Source organism: Bufo bufo, chromosome 2 (assembly GCF_905171765.1).
Source record: "Bufo bufo chromosome 2, aBufBuf1.1, whole genome shotgun sequence".
Lineage (NCBI taxonomy): Eukaryota > Metazoa > Chordata > Amphibia > Anura > Bufonidae > Bufo > Bufo bufo.
This window is the reverse complement of record NC_053390.1, coordinates 738,543,784-738,557,207: the sequence shown is the minus strand read 5'-3', so window position 1 is coordinate 738,557,207 and position 13,424 is coordinate 738,543,784. Positions and strand designations below refer to the sequence as shown.

The following is a 13,424-nucleotide window of genomic DNA, read 5'->3' as shown; positions in this document are numbered from 1 at the left end:
TGCTGCTGCCGCCGCCGCCTCTGCCTCTTCCTCTGCCTCTGGAGGAACGTTGGCACCTGCCGCCCAGCAAACATGGGATGTACCACCAACACCACCACCTGCGTCACCAAGCATCTCAACCATGTCACACGGCAGCGTTCAGCTCTCCATCTCACAAACATTTGAGAGAAAGCGTAAATTCCCACCTAGCCACCCTCGATCCCTGGCCCTGAATGCCAGTATTTCTAAACTACTGGCCTATGAAATGCTGTCATTTAGGCTGGTGGACACACACAGCTTCAAACAGCTCATGTCACTTGCTGTCCCACAGTATGTTGTTCCCAGCCGCCACTACTTCTCCAAGAGAGCCGTGCCTTCCCTGCACAAACAAGTGTCCGATAAAATCAAGTGTGCACTGCGCAACGCCATCTGTGGCAAGGTCCACCTAACCACAGATACGTGGACCAGTAAGCACGGCCAGGGACGCTTTATCTCCCTAACTGCACACTGGGTAAATGTAGTGGCGGCTGGGCCCCAGGCGGAGAGCTGTTTGGCGCACGTCCTTCCGCCGCCAAGGATCGCAGGGCAACATTCTTTGCCTCCTGTCTCCTCCTCCTCCTACTCAGCTTCCTCCTCCTCTTCTTCCACCTGCTCATCCAGTCAGCCACACACCTTCACCACCAACTTCAGCACAGCCCGGGGTAAACGTCAGCAGGCCATTCTGAAACTCATATGTTTGGGGGACAGGCCCCACACCGCACAGGAGTTGTGACGGGGTATAGAACAACAGACCGACGAGTGGTTGCTGCCGGTGAGCCTCAAGCCCGGCCTGGTGGTGTGCGATAATGGGCGAAATCTCGTTGCAGCTCTGGGACTAGCCGGTTTGACGCACATCCCTTGCCTGGCGCATGTGCTGAATTTGGTGGTGCAGAAGTTCATTCGCAACTACCCCGACATGTCAGAGCTGCTGCATAAAGTGCGGGCCATCTGTTCGCGCTTCCGGCGTTCACACCCTGCCGCTGCTCGCCTGTCTGCGCTACAGCGTAACTTCGGCCTTCCCGCTCACCGCCTCATATGCGACGTACCCACCAGGTGGAACTCCACCTTGCATATGCTGGACAGACTGTGCGAGCAGCAGCAGGCCATAGTGGAGTTTCAGCTGCAGCACGCACGGGTCAGTCGCACTGCGGATCAGACACACTTCACCACCAATGACTGGGCCTCCATGCGAGACCTGTGTGCCCTGTTGCGTTGTTTCGAGTACTCCACCAACATGGCCAGTGGCGATGACGCCGTTATCAGCGTTACAATACCACTTCTATGTCTCCTTGAGAAAACACTTAGGGCGATGATGGAAGAGGAGGTGGCCCAGGAGGAAGAGGGGTCATTTTTAGCACTTTCAGGCCAGTCTCTTCGAAGTGACTCAGAGGGAGGTTTTTTGCAACACCAGAGGCCAGGTACAAATGTGGCCAGACAGGGCCCACTACTGGAGGACGAGGATGAGGAGGAGGTGGAGGAGGATGAGGATGAAGCATGTTCACAGCGGGGTGGCACCCAAAGCAGCTCGGGCCCATCACTGGTGCGTGGCTGGGGGGAAACACAGGACGATGACGATACGCCTCCCACAGAGGACAGCTTGTCCTTACCTCTGGGCAGCCTGGCACACATGAGCGACTACATGCTGCAGTGCCTGCGCAACGACAGCAGAGTTGCCCACATTTTAACGTGTGAGGACTACTGGGTTGCCACCCTGCTGGATCCCCGGTACAAAGACAATGTGCCCACCTTACTTCCTACACTGGAGCGTGATAGGAAGATGCGCGAGTACAAGCGCACGTTGGTAGACGTGCTACTGAGAGCATTCCCAAATGTCACAGGGGAACCAGTGGAAGCCCAAGGCGAAGGCAGAGGAGGAGCAAGAGGTCGCCAACGCAGCTGTGTCACGGCCAGCTCCTCTGAGGGCAGGGTTAGCATGGCAGAGATGTGGAAAAGTTTTGTCACCACGCCACAGCTAACTGCACCACCATCTGATACGGAACGTGTTAGCAGGAGGCAACATTTCACTAACATGGTGGAACAGTACCTGTGCACACCCCTCCACGTACTGACTGATGGTTCGCCCCATTCAACTTCTGGGTCTCCAAATTGTCCACGTGGCCAGAGCTAGCCTTTTATGCCTTGGAGGTGCTGGCCTGCCCGGCGGCCAGCGTTTTGTCTGAACGTGTATTCAGCACGGCAGGGGGCGTCATTACAGACAAAAGCAGCCGCCTGTCTACAGCCAATGTGGACAAGCTGACGTTCATAAAAATGAACCAGGCATGGGTCCCACAGGACCTGTCCATCCCTTGTGCAGATTAGATATTAACTACCTCCCCTTAACAATATATTATTCTACTCCAGGGCACTTCCTCATTCAATACTATTTTTAATTTCATTTTACCATTATATTGCGGGGCAACCCAAAGTTGAATGAACCTCTCCTCTGTCTGGGTGCCGGGGCCTAAATGTGTGACAGTGGCCTGTTCCAGTGGTGGGTGACGTGAAGCCTGATTCTCTGCTATGACATGAAGACAGATTCTGCGCTGACATAAGGCCAGATTCTCTGTTACGGGACCTTTCTCCTCTGCCTGGGTGCCTGGGCCTAAATGTGTGACAGTGGCCTGTTCCAGTGGTGGGTGACGTGAAGCCTGATTCTCTGCTATGACATGAAGACAGATTCTGCGCTGACATAAGGCCAGATTCTCTGTTACGGGACCTCTCTCCTCTGCCTGGGCCTAAATGTGTGACAGTGGCCTGTTCCAGTGGTGGGTGACGTGAAGCCTGATTCTCTGCTATGACATGAAGACAGATTCTGCGCTGACATAAGGCCAGATTCTCTGTTACGGGACCTCTCTCCTCTGCCTGGGTGCCTGGGCCTAAATATGTGACAGTGGCCTGTTCCAGTGGTGGGTGACGTGAAGCCTGATTCTCTGCTATGACATGAAGACTGACTCTGCGCTGACATAAGGCCAGATTCTCTGTTACGGGACCTCTCTCCTCTGCCTGGGTGCCTGGGCCTAAATATGTGACAGTGGCCTGTTCCAGTGGTGGGTGACGTGAAGCCTGATTCTCTGCTATGACATGAAGACTGATTCTGCGCTGACATAAGGCCAGATTCTCTGTTACGAGACCTCTCTCCTCTGCCTGGGTGCCTGGGCCTAAATATGTGACAGTGGCCTGTTCCAGGGGTGGGTGACGTGAAGCCTGATTCTCTGCTATGACATGAAGACAGATTCTGCGCTGACATAAGGCCAGATTCTCTGTTACGGGACCTCTCTCCTCTGCCTGGGTGCCTGGGCCTAAATATGTGACAGTGGCCTGTTCCAGTGGTGGGTGACGTGAAGCCTGATTCTCTGCTATGACATGAAGACTGATTCTGTGCTGACATAAGGCCAGATTCTCTGTTACGGGACCTCTCTCCTCTGCCTGGGTGCCTGGGCCTAAATGTGTGACAGTGGCCTGTTCCAGTGGTGGGTGACATGAAGCCTGATTCTCTGCTATGACATGAAGACAGATTCTGCGCTGACATAAGGCCAGATTCTCTGTTACGGGACCTCTCTCCTCTGCCTGGGCCAAAATGTGTGACAGTGGCCTGTTCCAGTGGTGGGTGACGTGAAGCCTGATTCTCTGCTATGACATGAAGACAGATTCTGCGCTGACATAAGACCAGATTCTCTGTTACGGGACCTCTCTCCTCTGCCTGGGTGCCTGGGCCTAAATATGTGACAGTGGCCTGTTCCAGTGATGGGTGACGTGAAACCTGATTTTCTGCTATGACATGAAGACTGATTCTGCGCTGACATAAGGCCAGATTCTCTGTTACGGGACCTCTCTCCTCTGCCTGGGTGCCTGGGCCTAAATGTGTGACAGTGGCCTGTTCCAGTGGTGGGTGACGTGAAGCCTGATTCTCTGCTATGACATGAAGACAGATTCTGCGCTGACATAAGGCCAGATTCTCTGTTACGGGACCTCTCTCCTCTGCCTGGGTGCCTGGGCCTAAATATGTGACAGTGGCCTGTTCCAGTGGTGGGTGACGTGAAGCCTGATTCTCTGCTATGACATGAAGACTGATTCTGCGCTGACATAAGGCCAGATTCTCTGTTACGGGACCTCTCTCCTCTGCCTGGGTGCCTGGGCCTAAATATGTGACAGTGGCCTGTTCCAGTGGTGGGTGACGTGAAGCCTAATTCTCTGCTATGACATGAAGACTGATTCTGCGCTGACATAAGGCCAGATTCTCTGTTACGGGACCTCTCTCCTCTGCCTGGGTGCCTGGGCCTAAATGTGTGACAGTGGCCTGTTCCAGTGGTGGGTGACGTGAAGCCTGATTCTCTGCTATGACATGAAGACAGATTCTGTGCTGACATAAGGCCAGATTCTCTGTTACGGGACCTCTCTCCTCTGCCTGGGTGCCTGGGCCTAAATGTGTGACAGTGGCCTGTTCCAGTGGTGGGTGACGTGAAGCCTGATTCTCTGCTATGACATGAAGACAGATTCTGTGCTGACATAAGGCCAGATTCTCTGTTACGGGACCTCTCTCCTCTGCCTGGGTGCCTGGGCCTAAATATGTGACAGTGGCCTGTTCCAGTGGTGGGTGACGTAAAGCCTGATTCTCTGCTATGACATGGAGACAGATTCTGTGCTGACATAAGGCCAGATTCTCTGTTACGGGACCTCTCTCCTCTGTCTGGGTGCCGGGGCCTAAATATGTGACAGTGGCCTGTTCCAGTGGTGGGTGACATGAAGCCAGATTCTCTGCTATGGCATGAAGAGACTGATTCTCTGCTGACATGAAGCCAGATTCTTTGCTATGGCATGAAGAGACTGATTCTCTGCTGACGTGAAGCCAGATTCTCTGCTATGGGACCTCTGTCCAATTGATATTGGTTTATTTTTATTTTTTTTATTTTTATTTTAATTCATTTCCCTATCCACATTTGTTTGCAGGGGATTTACCTACATGTTGCTGCATTTTGCAGCCCTCTAGCTCTTTCCTGGGCTGTTTTACAGCCTTTTTAGTGCCCAAAAGTTCGGGTCCCCATTGACTTCAATGGGGTTCGGGTTCGGGACGAAGTTCGGTTCGGGTTCAGATCCCGAAAATTTCCGGGAAGTTCGGCCGAACTTCTCGAACCCGAACATCCAGGTGTTCGCTCAACTCTATGCGGGCACCTAGGAAGATGGGACCAAGACCATGATGTTCAACTGTCAAGAACACGTGGGCCTAAGCCACTCTGTGCACCCCTGCTCCTCTTGCTTCCTTTGCCAGCCCCTTCCATTCCTTTCTGATTCACAGGGCCAGGCAAGATGACTATGCAGGAACTTGGCCCTGCCAATCAAGAAGGAGAGGCTAGTAGAGGGAGAAGAAAGAACAAGGGTGCACACAAAGGCTTGGGCTCGCCCTCAGTGCACTTAACTGCTCATTCTCATAACAAGTCCAGATTGAAGCAACAATCACTACTAATCTTTACATGCAGCTGAGCTAGCCCTTCAAGGCACTGTACCTGGTTTAACAGTGAATTTCGTGGTGAAAAATTCCCTTAGGAGGGTTGGGCAGAACTGAATCTGCTCCAGGTGAAGGAGAACCTAGTTACACCTGTTACAGTGGACAGCCTAATCAAAGAACCGCCATTAGTCCATATAACCTGCGCTCTTCTCTATATACTACAATGACACTGGGCACTACAAACGATAGCTTTTTATTGCATTGCACAGGGATGGATTCATATTTTAAGACGCCAGCATTTCCAATTTATTGCTGTTCTTGTATTCCTGTATCGTGGATGCAGAGTCTACTGGCCTCAGGGCTTTCCATTTTGCTGTCATTTTGCAGCGGATAGGTAAAGCAAGCAATCTATTTACGGATATAGACTAGTGTGAGCTGATGCATAAAACGCCTGAATGAGCTGAGCAATAAAACAAAGTGCACGAAGCCTGTGAAGATGGGAGAGTGATAATAACAGGGCCACAGAAATGGGGCAAATCATAGACGGCAACATAGGATTGCAGCTTGTGTGCCGATCGCAGGGCCTACAGCAGGAACCATCCCAACAGCGCCTTCTGACTAATCTGCCCTGATAAACCAGATGCCATATAGCAAGAAAATAGCATTTTATACTTCTTTCGCGCATAAGCTTGCTCTATTGTTCACCATCTGCCTCTGCCACGTGATTAATGTAGTGCCATGTTGAACTACTATGAGCCTGACTTTTGCTGATGCCTGGGTATTTTTCTGTTTAGGACCAAATTGGGTAAAGAAAAAAGTGGTATGGGCCTGACAAACAGTGAAACCTTTAGGCTGGGTTCAGACCTGAGCGTACTGGATGGAGCGCTCTGTATGCGCGATTCTACGGGCGTCTCACATACGCGGCTCCTGTGCAAGCGAACGCCCATTGTCGCGCGTTCCCGGAAGTCTATGCATGGGAACACGCAACACTACGCCCCAAAGAAGCTCCTGTACTTCTTGGGGCGTAGGGCATTTTACAGCGCGTTCGTACGCGCTGTAAAACGCTCAGGTGAGAACCATTCCCATAGGGAATCATTGGTTCTTGCCTGTTGAGCGTTTTACAGCGCGTAGGAACGCGCTGTAAAACGCTCAGGTGTGAACCCAGCATAAAGTGTACAGTGTTGTAATATGGATGGATAGATAGATAGACAGATGGTCTTCCGCGACCTCTGCATGCCTCCAAATTACTTTACACAAGAGGCATACAGAGCTTTTCTATTAGGCCTCTTTCACACGGGGGCGTGTGCGCCCCGTGGTCGTACTGCAATGCACGAGCACAGTCCGTGGGGCAGCTGCAGCGGATCGCGGACCCATTCACTTGAATGGGTCCGCGATCCGGCCGTTCTGCAAAAAGATAGAACATGTTCTATCTTTTTGCGGAACGAAAGTACGGGACGAAACCCCACGGAAGCACTACGTAGTGTTTCCGTAGGGTTCCGTTCTGCCCCATTCCGTATATCCGGATTTGCGGACCCATTGAAGTGAATGGGTCCGCATCCGTGATGCGGAATGCCCACGGAACGGCGCCCGCGTGAAAGAGGCCTTAGATTCATATGAAATCCAGATTCATACTAATCCTATAAATGGCATAACTTTAGACCAGCTATCTAGACCTGCACCAGATTTAGGGGCTCAGGCTGGTGATGAATGTGCAAGGATAGAACTTTTGTCTAAGACCTCTTTCATATTTGCGGCACAGCTCTCCAGTTGTGTGCAGCGGTATTTGTCCAGCCTTATCCCGGCATATTTGGTAGGTAGATCTCCACCAGATCCCATTATAGTCAATGGGAGCTAAAATCAAAGGACCACTGCACACTCTTAATTATGATGCAAGTAAAATAGCGGTGTGGCGCTGTGGGTGGCACATGTTTCGCCAGAGCTCTGTCCTTTGGGGCTCTCTCTATTCCTCCTGCCTTTGTTGGCTCGTGACTCTGTGACCAAGGTCCAAGTTCAGGACCGAAATGTCAGAAATGAAAGTAACGTGTGAGCTTATGCCACTCCGTTACTGCATTTGATTTCATGTAGGACTCACAATAAAAGGTATTTTACTTTAGAGTGTGCATTGGTACCTCAATTTTACTGATAGTGGAGCATATCCAACTCATCTTGCACTTCACAACCTGGGACATCAAGTGCAACCCAAAATCTTATCTACAGTCAATGGGAGCTGTCGGGATTGCGGCGGATCTGGGAGCTCCAGCAGGCTGTTCCCTGCTGGAAAGGCCTGCTCGAGAGTTTAACGCTAGCGTGAAACTTGCTTAAGGCCTCTTTCACATGAGCGTGTCTGGATAAGGTCCGGATGCGTTGCGGCAAACCCGCGCGAGTAGGTACCCAATTGCAGTCAGTTTTGACTGCGATTGCGTTCCGTTGTTCAGTTTTTATCGCGCGGGTGCAATGCGTTTTGCACACGCGTGATAAAAAACTGAATGTGGTACCCAGACCCGAACTTCTTCACAGAAGTTCAGGTTTGGGTTCAAGGTTGTGTAGATTGTATTATTTCCCCTTATAACATGGTTATAAGGGAAAATTATAGCATTCTGAATACAGAATGCATAGTACAATTGGGCTGGAGGGGTTAAAAAAATAATAATAATAATTTAACTCACCTTAATCCACTTGTTCGCACAGCCGGCACCTCTTCTGTCTTCTTCTTTGAGGAATATGAGGTATGTATCCACTGGACTCTGGGGTCGAGTGGAGGGTGGACCATAGGCGCAAAATGCAACCAGAGTTTGTTTCAAACCAATAGTTTTTTTTATTTTTGTTACAGTGACAACGCGTTTCGGGGTTCTGTGGACCCCTTTTTCAAGTCTAAAAAAACTAATTAATTAAATATTTAACTGCATAAACCTATATTGCATATCAATATTAAGATTGATTAATTTTACACGCGCCCTACAAATAGCTATTCATCACCAGCTATTTATTATCAGCCACGTAATCAACTGGCGCCTCTCTTATATATATATTTACATTTTTATTTTCATATTTTACAATTGATATTTGTTTTTATTTTTATTATTTTTTATTGACTTCATGGTATTCACGTATTCATCTATTTATATCTACATCAAAATCTAAGCTTGAACTAATCCCCCCCCCCCTTTGACGGTCATATTATTATTACTACTATTATTATTATTACTATTATCCCTTTTTATATATATACAGATATATATATACAGGGAGTGCAGAATTATTAGGCAAGTTGTATTTTTGAGGATTAATTTTATTATTGAACAACAACCATGTTCTCAATGAACCCAAAAAACTCATTAATATCAAAGCTGAATATTTTTGGAAGTAGTTTTTAGTTTGTTTTTAGTTTTAGCTATTTTAGGGGGATATCTGTGTGTGCAGGTGACTATTACTGTGCATAATTATTAGGCAACTTAACAAAAAACAAATATATACCCATTTCAATTATTTATTTTTACCAGTGAAACCAATATAACATCTCAACATTCACAAATATACATTTCTGACATTCAAAAACAAAACAAAAACAAACCAGTGACCAATATAGCCACCTTTCTTTGCAAGGACACTCAAAAGCCTGCCATCCATGGATTCTGTCAGTGTTTTGATCTGTTCACCATCAACATTGCGTGCAGCAGCAACCACAGCCTCCCAGACACTGTTCAGAGAGGTGTACTGTTTTCCCTCCTTGTAAATCTCACATTTGATGATGGACCACAGGTTCTCAATGGGGTTCAGATCAAGTGAACAAGGAGGCCATGTCATTAGATTTTCTTCTTTTATACCCTTTCTTGCCAGCCACGCTGTGGAGTACTTGGACGCGTGTGATGGAGCATTGTCCTGCATGAAAATCATGTTTTTCTTGAAGGATGCAGACTTCTTCCTGTACCACTGCTTGAAGAAGGTGTCTTCCAGAAACTGGCAGTAGGACTGGGAGTTGAGCTTGACTCCATCCTCAACCCGAAAAGGCCCCACAAGCTCATCTTTGATGATACCAGCCCAAACCAGTACTCCACCTCCACCTTGCTGGCGTCTGAGTCGGACTGGAGCTCTCTGCCCTTTACCAATCCAGCCACAGGCCCATCCATCTGGCCCATCAAGACTCACTCTCATTTCATCAGTCCATAAAACCTTAGAAAAATCAGTCTTGAGATATTTCTTGGCCCAGTCTTGACGTTTCAGCTTGTGTGTCTTGTTCAGTGGTGGTCGTCTTTCAGCCTTTCTTACCTTGGCCATGTCTCTGAGTATTGCACACCATGTGCTTTTGGGCACTCCAGTGATGTTGCAGCTCTGAAATATGGCCAAACTGGTGGCAAGTGGCATCTTGGCAGCTGCACGCTTGACTTTTCTCAGTTCATGGGCAGTTATTTTGCGCCTTGGTTTTTCCACACGCTTCTTGCGACCCTGTTGACTATTTTGAATGAAACGCTTGATTGTTCGATGATCACGCTTCAGAAGCTTTGCAATTTTAAGAGTGCTGCATCCCTCTGCAAGATATCTCACTATTTTTGATTTTTCTGAGCCTGTCAAGTCCTTCTTTTGACCCATTTTGCCAAAGGAAAGGAAGTTGCCTAATAATTATGCACACCTGATATAGGGTGTTGATGTCATTAGACCACACCCCTTCTCATTACAGAGATGCACATCACCTAATATGCTTAATTGGTAGTAGGCTTTCGAGCCTATACAGCTTGGAGTAAGACAAAATGCATAAAGAGGATGATGTGGTCAAAATACTCATTTGCCTAATAATTCTGTACAGGGTGTATATATATATATATATATTTATTTATTTTTTCTTGTAACCATACGCCCACCAGTGTGTTCTTAATTTGTATGATTGTATGTATATGTTTTTTAGACTTGAAAAAGGGGTCCACAGAACCCCGAAACGCGTTGTCACGATAACAAAAATAAAAAATCCTATTGGTTTGAAACAAACACTGGTTGCGTTTTGCGCCTATGGTCCACCCTCCACTCGACCCCAGAGTCCAGTGGATACATACCTCATACACTGACCCAGACGGCGGCCTGGCCCCCGCCAAAGGTGAACCCGGACGTAATCGGCAGCACCAACCAGCAACACTTAAACCACTCCTACTCGCCTCCAGTACAGTTGCACCGAACATTAGGTGCAACAACAACAGGTGAGCAGTACCACTCTTCCTGTATTTGCAGGCTTGTTCTGAACCTACTCACCCTATGAGCACCTTTTTCCTTCTTTGGCCACTTTTTTCTTTGAGGAATAGGACCTTTGATGACGTCACTGCGCTCATCACATGGTCCATCACATGATCTTTTACCATGGTGATGGATCATGTGACGGACCATGTGATGATCGCAGTGACGTCATCAAAGGTCCTATTCCTCAAAGAAGAAGACAGAAGAGATGCCGGCTGTGCGAACAAGTGGATTAAGGTGAGTTAAATTTTTTTAATTTTTTTTAACCCCTCCAGCCCCATTGTACTATGCATTCTGTATTCAGAATGCTATTATTTTCCCTTATAACCACGTTATAAGGGAAAATAATAATGATCGGGTCTCCATCCCGATCGTCTCCTAGCAACCGTGCGTGAAAATCACACCGCATCCGCACTTGCTTGCGATTTTCATGCAGCCCTATTCACTTCTATGGGGCCTGCGTTGCGTGAAAAACGCACAAAATAGAGCTTGCTGCGATTTTCACGCAACGCACAAGTGATGCGTGAAAATCACCGCTCATGTGCACAGCCCCATAGAAATGAATGGGTCCGGATTCAGTGCGGGTGCAATGCGTTCACTTCACGCATTGCACCCGTGCGGAAAACTCGCCCGTGTGAAAGGGGCCTAACTCTTTTCCAACCAGGGGCGTAGCTATAGCGGGTGCAGAGGTAGCAGTCGCTACCGGGCCCAGGAACCCGAGGGGGCCCAAAGACCCTTGTGCCGCATAAGAAGACACAGGTAATAGAAAGAGCATGCTGGTCAAGTTACACATTCAGCTGGAGAGAAGGGGTTAGATCAAGAATTGTGCATGTGGGGGGGGGGGGGGGGAGGAAGGGTTGCCGTTTTCAATTTTTGCCTCATGCAGCATGAAGGCTGTGTGCCTCCTTGCCCCTTGCCACAAAGCACTAAGGCAATAGGGGCACAAGCTGAACTCTTGCATCAGAGCCCATGAGTCTTTAGCTATGCCCCTGATTCTAACCATCGGCTAGCTTTGATGGAATTTTACACCAGAATTGTGGTGAATTTCTGGCACAAAACTGTGCATTTTATGCCATGGTCCTTTATTTAATGTGCAGAAACCCTAGCTGCACCAAATTGCGCCAATTTGCCCCACTTTGTAGACAGATTTTAGGTGTAGACACATTAATATAGAACCATAGGATAGGGGCAGAGTTCTGAATGGGCTCCATCAGCATTTTATTTGATTTGCCCTACAAACAGATAAATGAACGACATCTTTACATCAGTCCAGTAAAGGCCTGTTTCAAACGAGCAGATAATGGGTCAGAATGAACAAGAGTACACAATATAAATAGGTGAAGCAAGCGAATGATTAGAGGTAAAACACTTGCTGATTCTATAACATAAACCATAGCGGGTGGTTTCATTATGACACTGGTATATTAACAAAATCATATCTGTGATCACTGTCCGGTCGCTGACTAATATGTAAATCGGTTCATGTACATATATCTTTATAGGGGCAAAGGTGATGAAGACTGCTGTACTGAAATGGACCGAACCTGCCAACAAATTGATTAGTTTTTATTTAACCAGTGAGTGGCCATGCACAAATCATTTCTTCCTGGAGAAGATGAAGTGTGAGGTGAATAGGGACTTTGCGGCCGGCTGTATGAGGGAGGGGAGGAGGGCAGATAGCAGACATAGGTTAACCAGTAGCATGGCGGTCATTTCTATACCTGTGGCACGGCATTTTACTGGGTTTCTGTGGCAGTAATTGGATCTAATTATTATAGACATGGCTGTGCCTTTCCATTGCACCTGCTCATTCTGTATTATGGAGATACCTTATGCAATTTGTTTCTGATATCTATCATCTTCAAGGCGGTGTTATTATGCCAGTGGTCAGTGAGTGTTGGCGTTATTCTGTCACTTTATAACAGTAGGGTGATATTTTACAACATCATGCGATTAAAAGGGTTTTCCAAGATTTAAAGAAAAGGAACGTGGACACAGCGGAGGACTGGAGCGGAGGAAGAGCAGGTAAGTCTGAAACTTCTATTTACGAAGGCAGGCTGCGGTAAAAATTATGTATTCCCGGAGAACCCCTTTAAGGCTTGCAGTCACATGATGAAGGGCATTCCTAATTAAAGGGGTAACTTCCGCTGGGTTTGATTACCTCACCTTTTCCTTAATGACAGTCACGGTGGCATCAGCCACGTTCATAATAACTGGCGTCCAGTCCTCCTTGTCTGAGGGGGTCATAAGACTATCAATGGCGTCATTGACAACGTCCATACCTTAGAGGAAAGACAATATGGCATGTACATGAATGTTATACCATACTGTACCAAAGGAAATTATACAGTTGCTGACATACTTGTCCCATACCTGTGGGTTTAGAAACGGGTTGCATCCCCAGATACTGCACATGAAACTTCTGCACAAGTTCTGTCTTTGGTGTTGGAAATTCTACTGTATAAGAAGAAGGACAATACAGTAATACTACATAAATCATTAATCCAGAGCAGCAATAAACATAATAGTGTGAAAAGAGGGTCCACAACTCATCAATTATACACCTGAGTGCCACATTCATTGGTGAAAAGTCAACAATAGTAGGTTCATACAGACACATCTTAATTAAAGGGGTATTCTGGTTATATTAAGTTATCCCCTCTCTCCAAGTTATCAGCTATCTCCGGAACTTCTGTAGAAATGAATGGAGCAGCTGCAAGTCTGTCCGACTGGCCACTCTGTT

General features: G+C 47.7%; 1 protein-coding gene across 7 annotated transcripts in view; it reads right to left on the bottom strand.

The window, feature by feature from the left end:
• Positions 1-13,424, bottom strand: part of APBB2 (amyloid beta precursor protein binding family B member 2) — a 349,600-nt gene that overhangs the window by 11,583 nt on the left and 324,593 nt on the right. For 5 of the 7 annotated variants that reach the window (XM_040418935.1, XM_040418941.1, XM_040418937.1 and 2 more), the window contains 2 exons: positions 13,055-13,138; positions 12,848-12,963 (listed from right to left, as the gene is read on the bottom strand). In XM_040418935.1, the coding sequence (XP_040274869.1) occupies positions 12,848-12,963; positions 13,055-13,138 (200 nt within the window). The remainder of the gene's footprint in view (positions 1-12,847; positions 12,964-13,054; positions 13,139-13,424) is intronic. The other 2 variants (XM_040418940.1, XM_040418942.1) reach the window with 1 other exon arrangement.